The 25,520-nt window shown below is 38.6% G+C and overlaps 1 protein-coding gene across 1 annotated transcript in view; it reads left to right on the forward strand.

The window, feature by feature from the left end:
- The window catches only part of VWA8 (von Willebrand factor A domain containing 8), a 341,016-nt gene that overhangs the window by 50,660 nt on the left and 264,836 nt on the right, over positions 1-25,520 (forward strand). The window contains exons 5-9 of the mRNA XM_036454732.2: positions 628-795; positions 4,255-4,419; positions 13,310-13,359; positions 14,070-14,178; positions 17,752-17,856. Coding sequence (XP_036310625.1) covers positions 628-795; positions 4,255-4,419; positions 13,310-13,359; positions 14,070-14,178; positions 17,752-17,856 — 597 coding nt within the window. The remainder of the gene's footprint in view (positions 1-627; positions 796-4,254; positions 4,420-13,309; positions 13,360-14,069; positions 14,179-17,751; positions 17,857-25,520) is intronic.

Genomic DNA, 25,520 nt, shown 5'->3' on the forward strand with positions numbered 1-25,520 from the left:
CACTGAGCCAAACCGGTTTCAGCTGGTTGATATAATTTCTGTTTTGAGAAATGATCACATAAAATATCTGTGCACTGCTCCCTTCTTTTGAAAAAAAGAGTTCACTAGAAATTTTTAGTAAGTTTGTAATGTTGGCAGCTTTGAACATTAGAATAAACTGGAATTCATTTTAATGTGACTCTTGTTTAAAACCTTGATAGTCTCCATGTGTTCTCACCTTGCTTATTTGATTCTCCCAAGAAGCTTGTGGGATGGATAGGACAGATTGTATCTTCATTTCCCTTCTCTAGTTAAAGACTCTGTTTCCTTGTTTAGTGATGTTACTAATTCAAAGAGAGCTCTGAGTTTTCTATTGTATTTCATTGGGTTTTATCTGAAGTATTACAACTGAAAGGAACCTTAGAGATTGTTTATTTTAATCTCTTCATTTTACAAATGGAGGAAATAGGCCTAAAAAGACAAAAATCACTTGTCTAAGGTCATTTAAGCAAACAAAGCAAAATCAAGAACTGGAACCCAGCTTTCCTGATTTCCAGTCCCTATAAGTATAATTTATATTACGAGTAAAATTGGACCATGCTCTGCTATCTTTTATATTTTCATATTGCTTTTGTTTCTTGGAAATAGTGTGCAGTTCGTGCAGCCACAGAAGGCAGAACTCTCGTTTTGGAAGGCTTGGAAAAGGCAGAGAGGAATGTTTTGCCCGTTTTGAACAACTTGCTGGAAAATAGGGAGATGCAGCTTGAAGATGGACGCTTCCTAATGTCTGCAGAGCGTTATGACAAACTTCTCAAGGTAAGAAAAGAAAAATTCAGCTGCTCTGTCATAGCTGCTGAGCTGTGGATAGTGCCATTGTTGTGTAAGACACAACTGTATCAGAATGAGGACGCATGTTCAGGGGGCCCATATCTGTGGCAAATTGCTCAAGTCAGGTCACGAGTTTGCAGTTTTACAAGACTCTTCTAATATTTGTTGGCCATTTTAGAAAACATCCAAGATTTTGACTTCATGTTGCCAATCTAATAACTTTCTTTTTCTCTTCCTCCTTTCTCCCCTCCTCTCCTTTTTTCCTTAACCTCTCTCTTTCTTTCTTCTTTTAATTCTTCTTCCCTTTCCTTCTCCTTTCCTGTCTTCCTTTTATCCATCTCTCAACAACTATTTACTAAAAGCCTAATGGCTTCTAGATAGTAGTAGGAATATAAAGCTGAGAAAAGTTCAGTTCTTGGCCTCAGGAAGCGCAAAGTCCAGTAGATATTGACAGAAATTAATAGGTATTTAAAAGATACCTTGGCCCTACTAGAATTCCCTTTACTACATCTTAAACATGTCAGATAGGCATTCTTCTACCTTATAGTTGCTTTGCACAAGCACTTGAATCTTCTGGAATGGCTTTCTCCCACATATCTGTTCGGTTTACTTCAAGTCTTTGATCAAATATTATATTACACTAGAGGCTCAGTGCATGGATTCATGCACCAGTGAGGTCTCTTGGCCTGGTCTGTGCCCTCTTGCAATCTGGGACCTCTCAGGGGATGTTGGAGAGCTGGTTTCAGCCTGATCCCCATAGGCCAGGCCGAGGGACCCACTGGTGCATGAATCCATGCACTGGACCTCTAGTAAGATCTTTGTTTAATCTCTTCCTGCTCTCCCCGTCACCCCTTTCCTTTGAGATCAGTCTGTTCCGTGTTTCCATGCCAGTGATTTCTGGTTCTGCATTGAGCATCTTCCCCCTGGTGGTCAGTGTCCATCATAGCTACCAGTTGGCAGGTCACTTAGGCTTTTATATATATACTAGAGGTCCAGTGCCCTGGAGGCAGGGTCCCTCAGGCTGGCCTGCCCCTTCTCACAGTCTGGGAGCCCTCAGGGGGAAGGCAATGCCTCATTACACCTCTGCTGCTGCCACTGCCAGCAGCACAAGCCTCGGCAGGTCCTGGTAAACTGAGCCTTGGGTGGCCCTTTGCGGCTGGGCAGCTGCCATCTGAGGCTTGCCTGTACCTTGGGCAGCCCTGGGTGGCTGTGCAGCTGCCATCTGAGGCTTGCCTGTGCCTCAGGCTGGCCCTGGGTGGCTGGGGGGCTGAGGGGACTGGCTGCTGCCATCTTGTGGCTGTGGGCACTATCGTCTTTGATGGTAAGGCAGTCAATTAGTATATTCCCTCCTTATTGGCTATGGGTGCCGCCATCTTTGCGACAGTGTGAGGGTCAATTAGCATATTCCCTCTTTAATAGGTAGGATGAGAAAGACGTACTACATTTTTTCCAATATAGTCATCAGTATAAATACGTAATTTTTATTAAGTATAATTTCTATATTCATAGAATCTCTCATGGGAACCTTACAGAATATAGGCAAGATCTCTTCACAAAACACCACCACTTTAAGATAATTTCTATGATAAAAGGATTTAAACAGCATAACTAAAGTCCCATTTATTTCTAATTGGATTCAATATACTAAATTAGAATTAAATGATTTCATAGAGGTGATTATAGTAGAATATTATTATGGAAACAGATACAATTGGCTTATATAAACATTATTTATATTCTGATTATAATTTTCAGATTAGTGGAAAATAGAAATATTTAGCTTTCTAAAAATTATACTCTTGGTTTCTCAGATAGGGTTATATCCAGAGTCTTGTTTTTTAGTGCATATGATATACTGTTAGTGTTAGTTCTATTAATTAAATATAGGGTCATGATTTTGGTAAAGTTAGAAAAAATTATTCATTATGTTTTTTAATTATTTCATGCATTCAGTCAACAGTTATTTGTTCTGTTATGTGCTAGAGTCCTTGCATCCAGCAAGAGAAAGTCATGTAAAGAACTCAGTAGACAAATGTATGATCATAGACATTTGCATAGGACATAGTGGAGGGATATGAAAGGAGGGGATGAGAAAGGGTCCCATTTTAAAGAAGATATTTTTTATGCTGAGTTTTGAATAATACTGTGTTTAGGCTGTGCAAAGTGGAAAGAGTGTTCCAAACAAGTGGAGCAGTATTGGTGAAGTAGCATGATGTGTCTGGAGAGCCTCAGTTGTGAGATGGGCACAGGCACAGTCACGGAAGGCGGGCCGAGGGGGTGGGTGTGAAGTGGTTGTCAAGGATGGAAGAATCAGACATGACTGACCAGGAAAGGCCTTGAGAGTCATGTTAAGAGTTTCTACACTGTCATGTGGGACACATTCATATCAACTCTGTAAGTTCTGTAGATTCTAAAGCTGAGCTCAGTGAAGAGCCATTGATAAAATCAGGCAGATGTAAGGGATGGCATTTAATAGGTGCCTACTATGGACCAGTTGCTTTTATATATATAACCACATTTAATTTTCATAAAGCCATAATAATGTTGGTGATACCATTCCCACTTTAAAAAAAATTTTGATTTTTCACAGAGAGGAAGGGAGAGGGATAAAGAGCTAGAAACATCGATGAGAGAGATACATTGACCAGCTGCTTCCTGCACATCCCCTACTGGGGATGTGCCCACAACCAATGTACATGCCCTTGACCCGAATCAAACCCGGGACCTTTCAGTCCGCAGACCGATGCTCTATCCACTGAACCAAACCGGTTTCGGCACCATTCCTACTTTTTAGGTGAGAAAGCAGAGGCTCATAGGGCACCAGATCCAGGATTAGAAATCTAAAACATGTACTGTTTCCAGTCTCTCAACTCCACCATATACCAGTTGCAGGATCAGGGGAAAGTTACATAACTCCTCTGAACAGCAGTTGGTCCACTCATAAAAAGGAATTAAATGACTGTTTAGATCCTGGTGAAAGTTAAATGAGAAAAATTCTTGAAAAGTGCTTACCATGTAATAAGTTTTCAATACATGTTTGTTAATGCTTTTATTATACCTTGGTAGACATAATTCTCTGCTTAAGGCCCATGGGCTAGCTTTGCTCTGCTAGCAGTCTGCACTCTGGGAGTACCTTTTTACATCCTCTGGTCTGAGCCAGTGTATTGTCCTTACCCTCGTAACTCTGTTACTCTGTGTTACTGCATTGGACTTAGAAACTGACCCACATGTCCTTTGTTCCTCGATATGTTCACTGCCTCTCCTTTTAACTCCAGTCTTAGCATCCTGATCCTCCTTTCACTTTGCTTCCTTCCTTGGCAGTTTGACTTTGAGAGTGTTCTCAAATAGGTTACGCAGCAGTCAGAGCCCAAATTTCTTAGCCTACAAGCTTGTGCAGTTGTAATCTGTTTTAGTTATGATGTGATGTTTGATCTCATACTCTTTAAGGATCATACCAAAGCAGAACTGGATGCGTGGAAGATTGTTCGAGTTAGTGAAAATTTCCGAGTGATTGCTTTGGGCTTGCCAGTGCCTAGGTACTCTGGGAATCCATTAGACCCCCCTCTCCGTTCTCGATTTCAAGCCAGAGATATTTATTATCTACCCTTCAAGGTAAGTGTGAACAAGGAAAATCTATTTTTTAAGCGGTTTTTCTATTCATAATAAATTCAATTACTATGAAAATGTTATTTTGTTTGAAGATGTTCTTCTCACTAACTAATTGTAAGGAAAAAAGATATATGGTGAAAAAAAATTTCTGAAAATGAGGAAGAAAAATTATAGTGGTATCATTTTTCTAACAGGATTTTTGTTGTTGTTGTTAATTCTCATCCAAGGATATTTTTTCTATTGATTTTTCCCCATTATTATTTTTTAAATTCTTTATTGTTTAAAGTATTACTTATGTCTCCTTTTCCTCCATTGACTCCTTCCTGGCCAATCCCACCCCCCAGCATATGCCCTCACCCCCCCTAATGTCTGTGGCCATTGGATATGCTTATATGCATCCATTCAAGTCCTTTGGTTGATCTCTTACCCTCTTTCCCTCCCTCATCATCCCCCTCTTCTTTCTCCCGCCCCCCCCCCCCCCCCCCCACACACACCTTCCCTCTGAGATTTGACAGTCTGTTTGATGCTTTTCTGTCTCTGGGTCTCTTTTTGCTCATCAGTATATATTGTTCATTATATTCCACAAATGATGAGATCCTGTGATATTTATCTTTCTTCAACTGACTGATTTTGCTTAGCATAATGCTCTCTATATTCATTCATGCTATTGTGAATGGTAAGACTTATTTCTTTTTTATAGCAGTGTAGTATTCCATTGTATAGATATACCGCTTTTTTATAAGCCACTCATCTGCTGATGGGACTTAGCCTTTTCTAAGTCTTAGCTATTATAAATTGTGCTGCTATGAACATAGGGGTGCATATATTCTTTCTGATTAGTGTTTCTGATCTCTTGGAATATATTCCTAGAAATGGGATTACTGGGTCAAATGGGAGTTACATTTTTAACTTTTTGAGGAAACTCCATACTGTCTTGCACAGTGGCTACACCAGCAGTGCAGGAGGGTTCCTTTCTCTCTACATCCTTGCCAGCACTTTTCATTTGTTGATTTGTTGATGATACCCATTCTGACAGATGTGAGATGGTACCTCATTGTTGTTTTGATTTGCATCTCTTGAATGATTAGTGACTTTGAGCATCTATACTAATAAAAGGGTAATATGCTAATTAGACCGGGAGACCATCAGGGCGTCCTTCCAGTCAAAGCCATGGTGGCAGGGCCAAGGCAGAGGTGTATAGGGGCGATCAAGCCAGGAGGGGAGGGCAGTAGGGGGTATCAGACAGGTGGGGGAGCAGTTTGGGATGAGCAGCCAGCAGGGGAATCAGTTGGAGGTGAACAGGCCAGCAGTGGGGGGCAGTTGGGGACAATCAAGCTGGCAGGGGGGGGCAACTGGGGGCAAGTTTGCTGGCCAGGGGGGTTGTTGGGGATGATCAGGTTGGCATGGAGGGCAGTTGGGGGCAAGCAGGCCAGCAGGGAGGGGCAGTTGGGAGTGATTAGACTGGCAGGGGTGGCAGATGGGAGTGAGCAGACCAGTTGGGGGGGGGGCTATTTGGGGTTGATCAAGCCAGTCAGGAGGGCAGCTGGAGGCGAGCAGGACAAGGGGAAGGGCAGTTAGGAATGAGCAGGCCAGCAAGGGTGGCAGTTGGGGGTGATCAGGCTGGTAGGGGGTGCTGTTTGGGGTGAGCAGGCTGGAGGGGGGCAGTTGGCTATAAGGCTGGTTGGGGGGGGGTAGTTGGGGATGAGAAGGCTGGTGGGAGAGAGGGGGTTTGGGGACAAGCAGGCCAGCAGGCAGGTGAACAGTTAGGAGCCAGCGGTCCCGGAGTTTGAGAGGGATGTCTGACTGCTGGTTTAGGCTTAATCCCATAGAGATCGTGCCTAAACTGGCAATTGGACATCCCCCGAGGAGTCCTAAATTGGAGAGGGTGCAGGCCAGGCTGAAGAACATCAACCCCCCTCCCCCATGCACAATTTTTGTGCACTGGGCCATTAGTGCTTTTATATGTCTCTTGGCCTACTGTATGTCCACTTTCTAAAAGTGTCTATTTAGGTCCTGTGCCCATTTTTTGATTGGATTGTTTATCTTCCTTTTGTTAAGATGTATGAGTTCCCTATACATTTTGGAGATTAGACCCTTATTGTAGATAACATTGGCAAATATGTTCTCTTATGCAGTGGGCTTTCTTATTGTTTTGTTGATAGTTTCTTCTGCTATGCAGAAGCTTTTTATTTTGATGCCGCTTTTTAAAAAAATTTTATTGTTTAAAGTATTGTAAGTAGTAGTATACATGTCTCCTTTTTTCCCCCATTGACCTTCCCCTAGCCTCCCCTTCCCACCAGAACATGCCCTCACCCCCCCCCCCCCCCAGTGACTTGTATCCATTGGTTACGCTTATGTATGCATACAGGTCCTTCAGTTGATCTCTTACTTCTCTCCCCTAACCCTCCCAGCTGTCCCACTATAGTTTGAAAATCTGTTTGATATTTCCCATTCCTCTGTATCTATTTTTGTTCATCAGTTTATAATGTTCTTTGTTATCCATAAAGAAGTGAGATCATGTGGTATTTTTCTTTACTGACTGGCTTATTTCACTTAGCATAATGCTTTTCAGTTCCATCCATGCTGTTGTGAATGGTAAGAATTCCTTCTTTTTTACAGCACCATAGTATTCCAATGTGTAGATGTATCATTGTTTTTTAATCCATTCATCTGCTGATGAGCATTTAGGCTGTTTTCAAATCTTAGCTATTGTAAATTGTGTTGCTATGAACATAGGTGTGCATATATCTTTTCTGATTGGTATTTCTGAATTTTGGGGATATATTCCGAGAAGTGGTATTACTCGGTCAAATGGCAATTCCATTTTTAATTTTTTGAGGTAATGCATACTGTTCTTCACAGTGGCTGCACCAGTCTGCATTCCCACTAGCAGTGAAGGAGGGTTCCTTTTTCTCCTCATCCTCTCCAGTACCTGACATTTGTTGATTTTTTATGATAGCCATTCTGACAGGTATGAGATGGTATGGCATTGTTGTTTTGATTTGCATCTCTTGGATGATTAGTGACTTTGAGCATGGTTTCATATGTCTCTTGGCTTTCTGAATGTCCTCTTTTGAAAAGTGTTTATTAGGTCCTTTGCCCATTTTTTTTGATTGGGGTGTTTATCTTCCTTTTGTTAAGTTGTATGAGTTCCTTGTAAATGTTGGAGATTAAACCCTTACAGGAGATAACATTGGCAAACATGCTCTCCCATGCAGTGGGCTTTCTTGTTGCTTTGTTGTTGGTTTCTTTTGCTGTGCAGAAGCTTTTTCTTTTGATATAGTACCATTTGTTTATTTTTTCTTTAGTTTCCATTGCCCTAGGAGCTGTATCAGTAAAGATATTTCTATGACAAGTGTTTGCTATTTTGCTGCCTATGACTTCTTCTAGGATTTTTATGGTTTCCCATCTTACATTTAATTCATTTGATTCCTTGATCCATTTTGAGTTTTTTTTTGTTTTGTTTTGTTTTTTGTTTTGTTTTTTTTGGTGTATGGTGTAAGTTGGTGATCTAGTTTCATTTTTTTTTTTTTTTGCAAGTATCTGTCCAGTTTTCCCAGCACCATTTATTGAAGAGACTATCTTGTCTCTATTGTATACTCTTGCCTCATTTGATAATATAAATTGAGCTTACTGTCTTGGGTCGATTTCTGGATTCTGTGTTCTGTTCCATTGGTTCATATGTCTGTTCTTGTGCCAGAACCAGGCAGTTTTGAGAACAATGGCTTTGTAGTATAGCTTTATATCTGGTATTGTGATCCCTTCAACATTGTTCTTCTTTCTCAAGATTGCTGCAGCTATTCTGGGTCTTCTTTTATTAAAGATAAATTTTTGTGGAATTTCTAGGTTTTTGAAGTATGCCATTGGTATTTTAATGGGGATTGCATTGAATTTATAGATTGCTTTGGGTAGTATGGACATTTTAATTATGTTGATTCTACCAATCCATGAACACGGTATGTTCTTTCATCTGATATGTCTTCCCCTATCTTTTTTAGCATCCTGAAATTTTCTGAGCTCAGGTCCTTTGTCTCCTTGGTTAAATTTGATCCTAGGTTTCTTAATTTCTTTTTGTTGCAATGGTAAATGGGATTGCTTTTTAGATTTCTCTTTCTGTGAGTTCATTATTGGTGTGCAGAAAAGCCATAGACTTCTGCGTGTTAATTTTGTATCCTGGTACATTGCCGAATTCATTTATTAAGGCTAGTAGTTTTAGGATGGAGTCTTTGGGGTTTTCTATGTACAGTATCACATCATCTGCAAATAAGGACAGATTTACTTCTTCCCCCCCACCCCCCACCCCAATTTGGATGCCTTTTATTTCTTCTTCTTGTCTCATCTCAATGGCTAGTATTTCCAGTACTATGTTGAACAGGAATGTGAAAGTGGTCATCCCTGTCTTGTTCTTATTTTTAGGGGAAATGATTTTAGTTTTTGCCTATTGGGTATGATGTTGGCTATGGGTTTGTCATATATGGCTTTTATAATGTTGAGGCATGATCTTTCTATTCCCACCTTGCTGAGGGTTTTTATCAAAAAAGGGTATTGGATTTTGTCAAATGCTCTTTCTGCATCGATGGTTATGATTATATGGTTTTTATCTCTCAGTTTGTTTATGTAGTGTATCAAATTTATTAACTTGTGGATATTGACTTGTTTATCCTTTCATCCCTGGAATAAATCCCACTTGGTCATGATGTATGATCTTTCTGATGTAATGATGTATTTGATTTGCTAGAATTTTGTTGAGATTTTGGCATATATGTTAATGAGGGATATTGACTTGTAATCTTCTTCCCTTATATTGCCTTTATCTGGTTTTGGCATTAGGGTAAATGCTGTCTTTGTAGAAAGAGCTTGGAAGTGCTCCTTACTCTTGAAATTTTTGGGATAGTCTGAGGAAGATAGGTTTTATTTCTTCTTTGTATGTTTGACAAAACTCCCTTGTGAAGCTGTCTGGTCCAGGGCTTTTGTTAGTTGGAAGTTTTTTGATTACTGCTTCAATTTTCTCCATAGTTATTGGCCTATTCAGATTTTTTTTTTCCCCTCCAAGTTGAGTTTTGGAAGGTCATATTTTTCTAGGTATATGTCCATTTCTTCTAGGTTGATCAGTTTGTGGGAGGACAGTTGCTCATTGTATTTTTTTGATTCTTCGTATTTCGGAGGGATCTGTTGTTATTTCACCTCTTTTGTTTCTGATTTTGTTTATTTGGGTCCTCTCTCTCTGCTTCTTGGTGAGCCTGGCTAGAGGTTCGTCAATCTTATTTAACCTTTCAAAGAACCAACTATTGGTTTTGTTGATCTTTTGTATTTTTTTTAAGTCTCGATGTCATTTATTTCTGCTCTGCTCTTTCTTATTTCCTTCTTTCTGCTCACACTGGACTTTTCTTATTGCTCTTTTTCTAATTCTTCAAGTTGCAGAGTTAAATGATTTATTACCAGTTTTATTTTTTAGATAGGCCTGTAATGCTATGAACTTCCTTCTTAGTGTTGCTTTCATTGTGTCCCAAATATTTTGGATTGGTGTGATTTCATTGTTTGTTTCCAGGATGTTTTTTTTTTTATTTTTTTTATTTTTTATTTCTTCTTTGATCTCTTTGGTAACCCACTCATTGTTTAATAGTATGCAATTCAGCCTCCAAGTGTTTGAATTTTTGTGATTTTACTATAGTTGACTTCTAATTTTATGGCATTGTGATCTGAAAAGATGCTTGATATGATTTCAATCTTCTTGAATTTGGAGAGACTTTGCCTATATCCCAATATATGGTCCATCTTTGAAATGTCCCATGTGCGCTTGAGAAGAATGTGTATTCTGTAGTTTTGGGGTGGAATGTACTATAGATGTTGATTAAGTCCCTCTGATCTAGTGAGTCATTTAGGATTGCTGTTTCTTTGCTAATTTTTTGTCTAGAGTAGGGGTGTCGAACTCAATCAGAGAAGGGGCCAAAATCTAAAATCCAGTCTAAATCGCGGGCCGAATGGTTTACTGAACAGTCATAAACTGTCATTGTGATGGAAACACAGCGGAGTGCAGTGATGACAGCGCGGTGCGGGCCACATTGCAAGGCCTGGCGGGACGGATTTGGCCCGCGGGCCTTGTGTTTGACACATGTGGTCTAGAGGATTTATCTAGTGATGTCAATGGGATAGTAAAGTCTCCTACTATGATTATATTGCTGTTGATCTATCCTTTGATGTTTTCTAGAAGTTTTTATTATGTATTTTGGTGCTCCTGTAATGGGTGAATATATGTTTACCAGAGTTACATCTTCTTGTAGAATTTCTCCCTTTAGTATTATGAAGTGGCCTTCCTTATCTGTTGTTATGGCCTTCACTTGGAGGTCTATTTTGTAAGATGTAAGTATTGCTACCCCAACTTTTTTTCATTTCCATTTGCCTGTATAATGTTTTCTCATACCTTCACTTTCAGGTTTTGAGTGTCCCTTGTTCTGACATGGATCTCTTATAGATAGCATGTATGGGTCAGGTTTTCTTATCCAGTCAGCCACCTGATGTCTTTTGATTGGAGCATTTAATCCATTTATGCTTAAGGTTTTTATTAATAAGTAGTTATTTGTAGCCATTTTTATTATATATGCATGTGTTCCTTCTTCCCTTTCTATTCTTTTTACAACCATCCCTTTAGCATTTCTTTCATTGCTGGATTCATAGTGATAAACTCCCTTAGTCTTTTTTATTTTTTATCTATGAAGCTCTTGATTTTTTCTTCAATTTTGAACAATAGCCTTGCTGGATAGATTATTCTTGGATTTAGTTTCTTGCTTTGCATCACTTTGTATACTTCATTCCATTCTTTTCTGGCCTGATGTACTTCTGTCTCTGGCTCTCTCTTTCAGCCTTTAAGATTCTCTTTTTGCCATTAACATTTGTCATTGTAATTACAACGTGTCTTGGTATGGGTCTTTTGGGGTTCATCTATTGTGGGACTCTGCACTTAATGTGACTGTTTTCTTTTCTCCAAATTAGGGAAATTTTCTGTTATTTCTTCGTATTGTTTTCCTAACCCTTGCTCCTCTTCTTGTCCTTTTGACATCCCTGTTACATGTATGTTACTTGGTTTCATGTTGTCCCAAAACTCCATTAAGCTCTCCTCTTGCTTTCTAATTATTTTCTCCACTTGATGTTCAGATTGGGTATATTTTCTGCCTTGTCTTATAACTCCGCTTCTTCTAGTGTGCTGGTGAAACCTTCCATTGTGTTTTTTATTGTAGTTATGTCATTCTTAATATCTTGTTGATTCTTACATTAGTTGTTGATTTTCTTAACCAGCCGATTTAGGAACTTCATGACCCTTACTTGTCATTCTTTTTCTGACCTATTGCATGCCTCTGTTTCATTTAGTTCCTTTTTATGGCAATTACTTTTTTCATTCCCTTTGGGTGTTGTTACTTTGTCTCCCCATTTTTGTTATCTCTTTCTGGCCCTGGGCTTGGTGTCTGAGGTATTGAAGCCCCTAGCAGTTCAGTCATCTGAGACTTGCTAGACTGGAGGCTGGGTCTGGCTTTTGTTTCACCCCTTTATTGTCTCCACTTTGAGTTGCTCCACCCTTCTCCCTGGTTCTGGTTTCTTAATTGTCTACTTCAGATTCTTCGGGTCAGCAGGGGTGTATGCACAGTTCCTCTGGTGTGAGAGCCCTCTGGCATGCAATTCACTCTGCAGCCTAGGGACCCAAGGTAAGATGGCGCCCTAGGTTCCTCTGGCAGTGCACCTGCATTGTGGTTCTGTGACCTTTGGCTGGGCACACCAGGTTGCACCAGCAGCTTTGACTTGGGCTGGGGTTAGTACGTGCGCTATGTGACAGTTTTGTTTATCCAAGGAGGTGGAACCTCCCCAAATACTCTGACTGAGCCAGGGGGCAGACCTCGCAGTGTACTTGGCAGTAGGGACGGGAACTCTGAGTCCCAACAAGCGGTCCAGGTGTCAAGTTGTACAGATCCTGTGGCTGAAGTTGCAGCCTTTTTGGGAGGGAGCATGCTCTGGGGCTCATAGGAGACTGTGGCCAGGGATGCTGTAGTCCTGGAGGCTGTGTGTCTGTAGTTGAGGCATCAGGTTTTTGGCTGGAGTGGTATAGGGTCCTGAATGGTGTCTGAGGCCTATCTGGGTGGTGGTGAGGCTGGGCTCCTAATTACAGCAGCTCTTCCCTTCAAGATTGCATGGTTTCTGTGCCAGAGCCAGTCTTCCCTGGAGTGCTTGCAGTTGTATCAGAGGCTCTCCATCTAGGAGAGCCAAGTCTGTCAGTCCCTGAGACTCCTGCAGGATCTAACTGTCCCTCATACACACACACACATACACTCACCACAAGTTCCATACACTGCCTATCACTCCCCCACTCACACTCTCTCCCTTACTGCTGTCCTGCCAGCGGCCATCTTAACACTCCTCCATTGATTTGTTTTTTAGAGAGTGGGAGATAGGGGAAAGAGGGGAGGGAGTGGAGAAAGGGGACAGAGAGGACAGAGGGGGGAGAAAGAGAGAAAGAGAGAGAGAGAGAGTTTGAGAGAGAGAGAGAGAGAGAGAGAGAGAGGGAGAGAGAAAAGCATGGATATGAGAGAGACACATTAGTTGGTTGCCTCCCACATATACCACCTGACTGGGTAGGGAACGGACCTGCAACCCAGGTACGAGCCCTTGACCTGGAGCCCTTTGGTCTGAAGACTGACACTCTAACCACTGAGCAATGTTGAACAGAGCTCTAACAGAATTTTTTAAGGAGGTTACTTTTTTAAAAAAATGGAATGTACCAATAAATTATTTTTTACTCTTAATTACTTAGTGTCTGATTAATTCAAAGATTGGATTTTTGAGAAAACATTTGTATTTAATTTATTATATTCTTTATTAATTGTTTTGATGTTCCTATGTATTTTAGGACCAACTTAAACTGTTATATTCTGTTGGATCCAATGTTTCTGCTGAAAAGTAAGTCAGCTATACATTTATATATTTTTACATAAATATATGGACACTTAACATGAATTTGTATTGCCCATTGATTGAATCATTCATTCAATTGACAATAATTTTTGAAGAATTTTTTTAGTAGTTGTGGTAAGTTCTGATGATAAAAACAACAAAGAAGATGATAAAGGTAAAAATCATGGTAAAGGCATATTTGATGGTAAGAAACTCAAAATCTAGAAGAGGTTAAAGATATTTGAATATTTAACATATTTAACATAGTATAATAAAGTAATACTTTCAAAGTTGTGGTTGAAAGTTTATATGGATTTCATAAAGGCATTGGCATTTGAGATGGGTTCTAAAGAATGAGTATGCTTTGCCAGATAGATAATGGAATTAGGAATTCCAAGAATATTTTTAAAAGCATGGTATATGAGAATATGTCTCATTTTTGAGGCTACAAAAAGCTGCCGTGGCTAGAGATAGATTTAGATTGAGATTGGGAAGTGAGGCTGCCAGGTTATGAAAAACTTCACGTATTTTGATGGATGTAAGAAACAGATCTGTTATCTAATCATTTGAGTTTTAAATGGGGTATTTTAATGTGGAGCTCTTGTTCCTTAATAAATTAATAGATGTCATCTTCTTAAATTTAACATATATTTGTGCACATTATATATGAAAACTATTAAAATAAAACTTTAATACCATTTATCTTTTTCCCCTAGAGTTTCTCAGCTTTTGTCCTTTGCTACCACACTCTGTTCGCAAGAATCTTCTACTCTAGGACTTCCAGATTTTCCTTTAGATAGTTTACCAGCTGCAGTTCAAATCCTGGTATGTATAGTAAATTAATGACTGTTGTAACCAAATGTGGCAAAGAATTTAAAAGTTCATCCTTGGATATTCATCACTTCAGTTTGCCTTTTTAAATACTGCCAGAACTCATATGAATTTATTGTGCAGTGCAGCAGACTGAACAGAGACCAATGGTATGTTCTGAGCCCTTAAAAGATCTTAGTCTTAGAGGCGGGAAGGTAGAGATGCAACTCAAGTAAAAATTCCGCAGAGAGAAAAACTTTAGCCTGATCACACAGAGGTATGCTCTAGTGTAGGGGTGTCGAACTCAATCAGAGAAGGGGCCAAAATCTAAAATCCAGCCTAAATCGCGGGCCGAATGTTTTACTGAACAGTCATAAACTGTCATTGTGATGGAAACGCAGCGGAGTGCAGTGATGACAGCGCAGTGCGGGCCACATTGCAAGGCCTGGCGGGACGGATTTGGCCCGCGGGCCTTGTGTTTGACACATGTGCTCTAGTGTAAGTTGTGCCTCAGACTTGCCCCTACCTGATGTGAGGGAGCTGGGGCTTTCACACTCAAGCACCATTAGTCATTGGTAAATGGCTGTCCCAGAATACACAGGTTCCCAGGCACTAGCTAATCTCCCAGCCTTGTGCAAAGCTGGCTCAGATTATAGGTAGACCTATATAGCAACTGGCTGCTAGAAGGGAAAGCTGGATGCACAGAAAAGATAAGGACTGATCTGAAGAGATTTGGTGGAATACTGACAATTGTCCACTACACTATCACAAAAGCCATGACAGTAGTATCTGGAGGGTGGAAGGACCCTGCAGGCAGAGGGAACAGCACTTGCAAGGGTGTTGAATCATAAAAGGGCCTGGTACAATATGTTTGGCCAATAAGTTGTATCACTAGAGCAAGCCTGTATAGTGAAGAGAGGGATTAGAACCTTAGTGTGAAGTGTTTTACATGGTGAGTAAAGTTGTATGGGTTTTATTATGTGGAAGAAGTGGCTCATCAAACATTATTATGTAGGTAAGGTGTGTAGCAATCAGATACAGGGGTGGGCAAAAGTACATTTACAGGTTAGAGGAAGATAGCTCTGTTTACAGGAGGAGGGATGAGGAGAGACTGGATGCAGAGGGAGCATATAAACTGTTAAAATAGAGACTCTGCCAAGGAGCCTAACTCGAGGTACTGGGAACACCACCTAGATGAGACATTTTAATTTTATTTATTTTTACATATTTTTAAAGTTTATTTTAATTTTTGACACTATTACAGATGACCCCATTTTTCTTCCACTTTGCCCATCTCCACCCAGTTTCCATCCCTTCTTCCTTCTGGTCATTACTGTACTGTTGTCTATGTCTATCGGTTATACATATATGTTCTTTGGCTAATCCCTTCTCCTTTTATCCAGTCTCCCTCCCCACTTCCCTCTAACAGCTGTTGGTCTCTTCCTCATATCCATGCTACTGTTTTAGTTCGTCAGTTTACTTTGTTTATTAGATACCACATATATATGTGAAATCATATGGTATTTGTTTTTTTTCTGACTGGCTTGTTCCACTTACCATAATAATCTCCAGGTCCATCCATGGTGTCATAAAAGGAAAGATTCCTTTCTTTTTACAGCTGAGTAGTATTCCATTGTGTAAATGTACCACCACTTTTTTTATCCCCTCATTTATTGATGGGCACTTGGCCTAATTCCAGATCCACTCATCTACTGATGGGCACTTGGCCTGTTTCCAGATCTTGGCTATTGTACAATAAATAATGCAGCTATGAACATGAGGGTGCAGGTATTCTTTTGAATTGGTGTTTTGGGATTCTTAGGATATATTCTTAGAAGTGGTATCACTGGGTCAAAAGGCACTTCCATTTTTTAATTTTTTTGTGGAAATGCCATACTATTTTCCACAATGGTTGCACTAGTTTGCATTCCCATCATCAGTGCATGAGTCCCTTTTCACCACATCCTTGCCAGCACTTGTTTGTTGATTTATTGATGGTAGCCATTCTGACAGGAGCGAAGTGATAACTCATTGTAATTTTAATTTGTATCCTAGGGCAAGGAAAACAAAGGGAAAAAAAATAACGAAATGGGATTACATCAAACTAAAAAGCTCATGCACAGCCAAAGAAACCATCAACAAAATGAAAAGAGGGCCCACTGAATGGGAGAACATGTTTGACAATGATATATCTGATAAAGGGTTAATTTCCAAAATATATAAAAAGACTCATACAATTCAATACCAGGAAGACAATCCAATTAAAAAATGGGCAAAGGACCTGAATAGACACTTTGCAAAAGAGGACATACAGATGGCCAATAGACATGAAAAAATGCTCAATGTCACTAATCATCAGAGAGATGCAAATGAAAGCCACAATGAGATATCACTTAGATGAGACATTTTTAAAACTTATGTTGCAATTTGTTTTAAATTTCCTGAGAGTTGGTGAGTTAGATTTCCCAGGTATTGCTCACATTGTTCTATACATCTAGAACAGTTTTTCTTATCTTTTTTATTATGTATTTTACTTTTCATTCTTTTGTTTTTGCTTAGAATTTTTTACTTGAACAATTCTTAAACCTAAAAAATGGTTAAAAATATTAAAATGAACATATCTAATTCCATCAAATAAAATCACTAATTGTTAACATATTGCCACTTTTGCTTGCTCTCTTTTTTTTTTTCTGGATCATTTGAAAGTGCACAACAGGTAACATTCTTTTTAAAAATATATATATTTTGATTTTTTTACAGAGAGGAAGAGAGAGGAACAGAGAGTTAGAAACATCGATGAGAGAGAATCATCGATCAGCTGCCTCTTGCACTGGGGATGTGCTCGCAACCAAGGTACATGCCCTTGACCGGAATCAAACCTGGGACCTTTCAGTCCACAGGCCAACGCTCTATCCACTGAGCCAAACCAGTTTCGGCAACAGTTAACATTCTTATTACTTCAATGTGCAACTTCGCAGAATTAGGACATTCTCTTACATAACAAAACACCATTACCATATTAACAATAATTCTATATCATCTAATAGAGGGTCTATACTAAATCTTCCCTAATTGTCTGTTAATAGACTTTTAAAAGTAAGGTGAACTGAATTGGGAAAGCAATTTATAACTTTGAAGGTAGGTGAATATGGATGAGATTAAACTTAGGAATAAAGATGGAAGAGAAGGGAGTTTGGGACAAGTAGGGTAGGGAGATGTGTTCAGACATGTAGTTTTAGACATGTTGAATGGAGGTCAATGGGATATTTATATAGTCACGTCCAATGTGCAATTGAGAGTTCAAGTCTAGAGCTCAAGAAAGAGGTCAGGACTATAAATATGGAAGCTATCAACAGACAGATGGTAGCTGAAAGATGAGTATGGGAGAGGTTACCAAAGGAAAGGAAGTGGAACAGGAAGAAAAGTGGAAGTAATGAATATATGCTTATGTAGACTTTTGAAAAATATGAGTAGCCTATTGGTTATTGTTTATAAGGCAATTTTAATGTCATATGTACATTTCAGATAATTTTTCAAATTTATTTTAGATGTTCCTCATTCATATATATTTTTTTTGCTCCTAAATAGAATTCCTTTCCTATGATGTCAGTCAAACATGCAGTCCACTGGCTTTACCCATACACCATTTTACTAGCACAGGAAGGGAAGATGGCTGTGGAAGATGTTTTAAAAGTAAGTATTTCTCCCTTTCTCTTTCCCTTCCCCTTCCTCTTATACTTTCTTTTTACCTTTTCTTTCCCCCTTCCCCTCCCTCTCTATTCTCCCTTTCCTTCTCTTTTTCTAACGTCTTCCTATCTCTTTCTTCCTGCTTTCCTACTTTTCTGTCTCTATCTTTCTAAGTTTCCCTTCTCTTACTTCGTAGGCCTGGGGACATTGGCATGCTTTTGATGTGGGCAGCAAGCGTTGAGGTGGCTGGTGTGGTCGGGAGATTGGTTTTATTGAGTAAATATGTAAATGAGCAAATAAGTGAATATATTGAGGAAAATAAGATCTGCATTTTTCACTGTTGGAGAAGGAATTTATAAACAGAAAGGGAGGATGAAAGAACCCTCAGGTATTATACTGGAATTGGAGAAATTGGTATGAACTCATTTTTTTTAGTTTTTGTTTCTCTTTTTATTCTCACTTTTTTTTTAATTGTCTAAAGTTTTACCTAGGTCTCCATTTTCCCCACTTGACCCTGTGCCCCCAAGCTATTTTCACTCCAAGCAAGCCCCACAGGCCCCAGTATCTGTGTCCATTGGGTATGCTAATAGGCATGCATACAAGTCCTTTAGTTGCTCTCTAACTCTGCCTCTCTTGCTATTTGTCTCTGGTTCAGTCTATTCTTGTTCATGAAATTATGTTGATTATTATATCCCACAAATGAGTGAGATCATGTGATATTTATCCTTTCTCCGACTGGCTTATTTTGCTTAGTATAATGCTCTTCACTTCCATCCATGCTGTTGCAAATGATAAAAGTTCCTTATTTTTATTGCAGTGTAGTATTCCATTGTGTAGATGTACCACAGTTTTTTAATCCACTCATCTGCTGAAGGGCACTTAGGTTTTTTCCAAATCTTAGCTATTATGAACACAGGGATGCATATATCCTTTCCGAATGGTGTTTTTGATTTCTTGGGATATAGGCCTAGAAATGGGATTACTTGGTCAAATGGGAGTTCCATTTTTAACTTTTTGAGGAAACTCCATACTGTCTTCCACAGTGGCTGCACAGGTCTGCATTCCCACTAGCAGTGGATGGGGGTCCCTTTTTCTCCACATCCTCACCCAGCACTTGTCATTTGTTGATGATAGCCACTATAACAGGTGTGAGATGATACCTCATTGTTGTTTTGATTTGCATCTCTCGAATGATTAGTGACTTTGAGCATATTTTCATATTTCTCTCGGCCTTCTGTCTATCCTCTTTTGAGAAGTGTCTATTTAGGTCCTTTGAATCAATAGATTGCTTTGATAGTATGGACATTTTAATGATGTTGATTCTACCAATCCATGAATATGGTATGTTCTTCCATTTGTTTATGTCTTCCTCTGTCTCTTTTTTTCAATGTCCTGTAGTTTTCTGAGTACAGGTCTTTTATCTCCTTAGTTAACTTTATTCCCAGGTATTTATATATATATATATATATAAATATATATATATTCTATTGATTTTTTTACAGAGAGGAAGAGAGAGAGATAGTGAGTTAGAAACATCGATGAGAGAGAGTCATCGATCAGCTGCCTCTTGCACACCCCCTACTGGGGGTGTGCCCGCAACCAAGGTACATGCCCTTGACCGGAATTGAACCCAGGACCCTTCAGTCCACAGGCAGATGCTCTATCCAATGAGCCAAACTGGTTTCAGCTCAGATATTATTTATTTATTTATTTATTTATTTATTTATTTATTTATTTTGTGCAATGGTAAATGGGGTATTTTTTTTTTTTCTTCCCGTTTCTCTTTCTCGAGTTCATTTTTGGAGTATAAAAAGGCCATATATCAATATTTCTGGGTGTTAATTTTGTATCCTGCTACATTGCTGAATTCATTTATTATGTTTAGTAGTTTTTTGATGGAGTCTTTGTTATTTTATCTGTACAGTATCATGTCATCTGTGAATAAGGACAATTTTACTTCTTTTCAAATTTGGATACCTTTTATTTCTTCTTCTTGTCTGATTGCTATAGTTAGCACTTCCAATACTATATCGGATAGGAGTGGTGAAAGTAGGCATTCCTGTTTTGTTCCCAGTCTCAGGGTAAATGAGTTTAGTTTTTGCCCATTGAGTATGATGTTGGCTGTAGGTTTGTCATATAAAGCTTTTATTATGTTGAGGTTTGTCATATAAAGCTTTTATTATGATCAGAGTGGAAATAATATATCTATTCCCACTTTGCTGAGAGTTTTTATCAAGAAAGGATGTTGGATTTTGTCAAATACTTTGTCTGAACCAGTTGATAATATTATGTGATTTTTGTCTCTCAATTTATGTGATGTGTTACATTTATTTATTTGCAGATATTGTTCCATCCTTGCATTCCTGGAATAAATGCCACTTAGTCAAGGTGAATGAACTTTCTAATGTAATGCTGAATCCGATTTGCTACAGTTTTATTGAGGATTTTGGCATTCAAGGATATTGCCTGTAGTTCTCTTTCTTTGTGGTATCTTTATCTGATTTGGAATTAGGGTGATGCTGGCTTCATAGAAAGAGCTTGGAAGTGTACCTTCCTCTTTAAGTTTTTGGAATAGTCTGAGAAGGATAGATTTTAGTTCTCTTTTGAATGCTTGGTAGAACTCCCCTGTACAGTCATCTGGACCAGAGCTTTTGTTTGCTGGAAGATTTTTGATCACTGCTTCAATATCTTCGGTAGTTTTTGGCCTTTTCAGGTTTTTTTTATTCTTCCTGGTTGAGTTTTTGGGAACTTGTATTTTTCTAAGAATATGTCCATGCCATCGAGGTTGTTCATTTTGTTGGAATGAAGTTGTTCATAGTATTTTTTCATAATTTTTTGTATTTCTGTGGGATCAGTTGTTACTTCAACACTTTCATTTCTGATTTTGTTTATTTGGTTTCTCTCTCTTTGCTTCTTGGTGAGCCTGGCTTGAGGTTCATGAATTTTGTTTATCTTTTCAAACAACCAGCTCTTGGTTTTGTTGATCTTTTGTATTGTTTTTTTGGTCTCTATGTTGTTTATTTCCACTCTGATCATTATTATTTCCTTTCTTCTGCTTATGCTGGGCTTTTCTTGTTGCTCTCTTTCTAACTCTTTGAGTCATAGGTTTAGATAATTTATTATCATTTTTTGTTTTTGTTTTTTGAGGTAAGCCTGTAGAGCTATGAACTCCCCTCTTAAGGTCATTTCTATTTTCTTGAATTTGGAGAGACTTTGCCTGTGTCTCAATAAGTTGTCTATCTTTGAAAATGACCCATGTAGCTTGAGAAGAATGTATATTCTGTGGCTTTGGGGTGAAATGTTCTGAAGATGTCAATTCCAGCTGATCTAGTGAGTCATTTAGAATTGATGTTTCTTTGCTAATTTTTTGTTTAGAGGATTTGTTCATTGGTGTTATTGTGGTATTAAATGAATTTTGACTGTATTGTATTGATTATGACTGTATTGCTATTAATCTCTCCCTTGATATCCTGCAGAAGTTTCTTTTTTTTTTTTTTCTCTCTGCGTATTTGGGTGATTATATATTGGGTGCATATATGTTTACCAGTGTTATATCTTCTTGTTGAATTCCTCCCTTTAGTATCATGAAGTGGCCTTCCTGCTCTCTTGTTACAGCCTTTAATTTGAGTTCTAATTTGTCAGATATAAGTATTGCTACCCCAACTTTTTTGTCATTTCCATTCGCCTGAAAACCTTTTTCCATCCCTTCACCATTAGTCTGTGAGTCCTTTATTCTTAGGGGGGTCTCTTGTAGACAGCAGTTACAATATATAGGTCATGTTTTCTTATCCACTCAGCTACCCTATGTATTTTGATTGGGCATTTAATCTATTTACATTTAAAGTTTTTATTGATAGGTACTTATGTGTAACCATTTTTATTCTTTATGCCCATGTTCCTTCTTCCCTTCCTAGTTCTTCTTTTTATAGCAGTCCCTTTAGTATTTCTTGCAATGCTGGTTTGGTGGTAATAAACTTCCTTAGTCCTTTTTTGTCTGTGTACGTCTTGATTTCACCTTCAACTTTGATTGATAGCCTTGCTGGGTACAGTATTCTTGGATGCAGACCCTTGCTTTGCATGACTTTTTATATTTCATCCCATTCTCTTCTGGCCTGACTTTCTTCTGTTGAGAAATTAGTTGATAGTCTGATGGGAGATTCTTTGTAGGTAACTTTCTGTCTCTCTCTGGCAGCCATTGAGATTCTTACTTTGTCATTGGTGTTTGCCAATTTAGTTATAATGTGTCTTGTTGTCTGTCTTTTTTGGTTCATCTTGTTTGGGACTCTGTGAGCTTCTTGGACTTGTGTGAATTTTTTCTTCTCCTCAATATCAGAGAAATTTTCTGTCATTATTTCTTCATACAGGTTTTCTGTTCATTGCTCAGTTTCCTCTCCTTCTGGTACCCCTATTATGTGGATATTGCTTCGTTTTGTGTTGTCCCAAAGTTCCCTTAGGCTCTGCTCCTGTTTTTTAAGTTATTTTTTTTCCCCCTTGATGCTGCTCTGCTTGGGTTTTTTTTCCTACCTTTTCTTCTTGCTCACTGATGTGATCCTTCACTTCTTCTAGTCTACTGTTGATGCTTTCTATTGTGTTCTTTATTGCAGCGATGTAATTTTTCATTAGTTCTTGGTTCTTATACATATTTTTGAATTTGTCTTCCAACCTTTTCAGCGTCTTTATAATAATTGCTCTGAATTTTTTCCTTGACATATTGCTTTCCTCCATTTTGTTTACTTGCTTTTCTGGTGATTCCTCCTTTCTTTCATATGGGTGCTGTTTCTTTGAATCCCTATGTTTCTTCCTCTCAGGGTTTCTGGTTATGTAGCTCTGTCTCTCCTGCGCTGACTTAAAGGCACAACAAGACACAACACACAATATAGTCACAATACCAATAACTCAAAATAAGGTTACCACCAGAGAAAAGAGATTAGGGGATAAAAAAGAGTGTAAAAATCATATTGATAAAAGGAAAAAATGACGTACAGATATTAAGAAAGAAAATAAAGAAGAAAAAAGAAGGGGGAAAAGTATATGTATATTGGGAGAAAACTCTAAAAAACAACAACTAATCCAAAATATGTAAACAACAAACACCCAGTTGAATCTCTCACTAGGCGATCACTGACCTTTCTGTCCACAGATTGCCTCACCAGCTATGCTTAATTTGCCAATTCTGGGTCAATGTTATTTGATTCAGCTGTTTCTTCTATCTGCTCTGTGAGAAGGCCAAGTTCCAGTCATGGATTTGGTGCCACTTTGTCTCCCCCTGGACAAACATTTTAGATGTCCACAGCCAGGGAGGCTGGAGTCAAGACTGTTCATGGGTTGGCAGCTGGTCCCTGGGCATTGTGGCTGTAGGATGCCAGCAGTTATCCAAGGTCTCCCTTGTTGAAGGTAAGGCTAGTTTCCCATCACAGCCATTCTCCCCTTCAAGATGGCGCTGTCTCTGCTGCAGAGCCAGCTTCTCTGGGAGAGACTTCAGCAGTAGTAGATGCTGCCAGGCCAGGGGAGCCTGTCTGCCAGTCCCCAACAGTCCTGTGGAATATAGCTCTCCCACACTCACAAATACAGGCACCCCCCACAGGTTCACACACACTCCTTTCGCTCTCTCAATCACACACTGTCTTGCAGCCTGGCCACCATCTTGGATCCTCCCTCTCTATAGATTTTTTTTCACTTTCTCTTTTATATTTTTACTCAAGGTGTAGATTTCTGAGTCATATGAATGTGAAGAGCAAGTTTTTGTGATTATGTGTATAGAAGCCAGAATTTGACAACCTTAAGCATATGACATGGTATTTGTTTCTCCTTTACCCCAAAATCTACACAGGATTTTGGGAGTACAGAGTACTTATTTTCTACATAGGTGGTAATAGTGAGAAGAACTCAGAAGAGTGGAACAATAGATTCTAGTTACTTCAGTGGGCATTTTAAAAACATATCAACTAGCCAAAAACCTCCAAAATTTTTATTGATTGGTGGTGCCAATAATAATAAAATAAAAATAATACAAAGCTATTCCTTATAGATGCCAAGAAGTGTAGTTAGAGACAGTATCTAAAAGTAAAGCATAAAAAAGCAAGGGAAAAATAATAGCCAATAAAGAGGCAAAGTAATGTAGAAGAGACAGCAGAATTTAGAAGCAGAGCTGAGACAGTGAAATAGTAGCCACTGATATAAGGGAAAATAAGTCTTTGTGTGTGAGAGGATGAAGTAAGGGGTGAAAGAGTGAGGAAAAGAAGAGAAGGAGAGGGAGAGGAGAAAGTGGAAGAATATTAAGGGCATAATGAAGAACCATTTGGAAGAGGAGAAAGTAATTCATAGGCTCAAGGAGTCAGGAAACTACCATATAATGACTATAGTTTAAGTTTTATTTCAGAGCTGGAAAAAAGAATACTAGAACATATCTTTGATTTAATCAATATCTAAGCTAAGTTGTCATTGGCCATTGAAATAGTGCACTTAGCATTTAAGGAAAAAGCTGTGATTTAGATGAATTCCCTTGATGCCCATTAGTACAATACCCAATGCCTAGGGAACAGGATAAATAGGGAGGAAGAAAATGTCACAGGAAGATGCAAAGCTTTCTTGTGATACAACTAAGAGAAGATATTCAGAACCGAGATAAGTCAGTTATGAGCAAAGGTCTTTATTTTTACCTAAAACCCCCTACCTTTTTGTTTTTCTGGTCTCTAATTTAAAAGCTAGTTATACAAATTAGATAAAGTTATAGAATACATTTTAACAGTTGACTTTTATAGCTCTGATTGGATGGCTCAATTAGTTGGAGCATCATCCCATAAACCAAAATGTTGCCATTTGATTCCCGATCAAGGCACATACCTAGGTTTCAGATTTTACTCTGGTCAGGGACATACAGGAGGCTACTGATTGATGTTTCTCTCTCACACAGGTGTTTCTATCCCACCCCTCTCCCCTTTCTTCTCTCTCTAAAATCAATAAAATACCATATCCTGGGATGAAGATTAAGAAAAAGAAATGAGTTTTGTAAAGAAAGTAACTAGTGTTGCTTTATTTTGTTTGGCCTTTATTTTTACTTTTATAATTAAGGGGATCATAGAAAAATGATTCAAGGTCCATACAACAGACAGAAATTATTTTAAATTTGATTGTAGAGTTTTAAAAAAGGTAAAAAGGAATGATCTTATTTAGGTAAAAGAATAAAAAGTGATTGCCTTTTCTTGCCTTAATTATGTGAAGTGCTAGCTAAGGAATAGTACTTATTTTTTTCAATTCCTCAGTAGAGAATTGGGGAGCAGAGAGCTTAGATTCATTTGGCTGAACCTAATTAAGATGATTTTTTTTTTTTAAATCATCACACACTGGTGCATATATCCACATTAGAGTATTAAATCCCTTTCCCTAAAAATGGAAGTCTACTAATTGGTATAAGTCTTTCTACTATGTCTTGGGAGTCTGTGTGGCCTGTTTTTTATTCTAAGTTTCTCTATTTTCTCATGTTGATGCTAACAGATAGAATTTATTATTATTTATTTTTAATATATTTTATTGATTTCAGAGAGAAAGGGAGAGAAAGAGAGAGATAGAAACATCAGTGATGAGAGGGTCATTGATCAGCTGCCTCCTGCATGCCCCACATTGGGAATTGAGCCCGCATCCTGGATATATGCCCTGACCGAGAATCAAAC

The sequence above is a fragment of the Pipistrellus kuhlii genome, unplaced genomic scaffold (genome assembly GCF_014108245.1).
Source record: "Pipistrellus kuhlii isolate mPipKuh1 unplaced genomic scaffold, mPipKuh1.p scaffold_m20_p_3, whole genome shotgun sequence".
NCBI lineage: Eukaryota > Metazoa > Chordata > Mammalia > Chiroptera > Vespertilionidae > Pipistrellus > Pipistrellus kuhlii.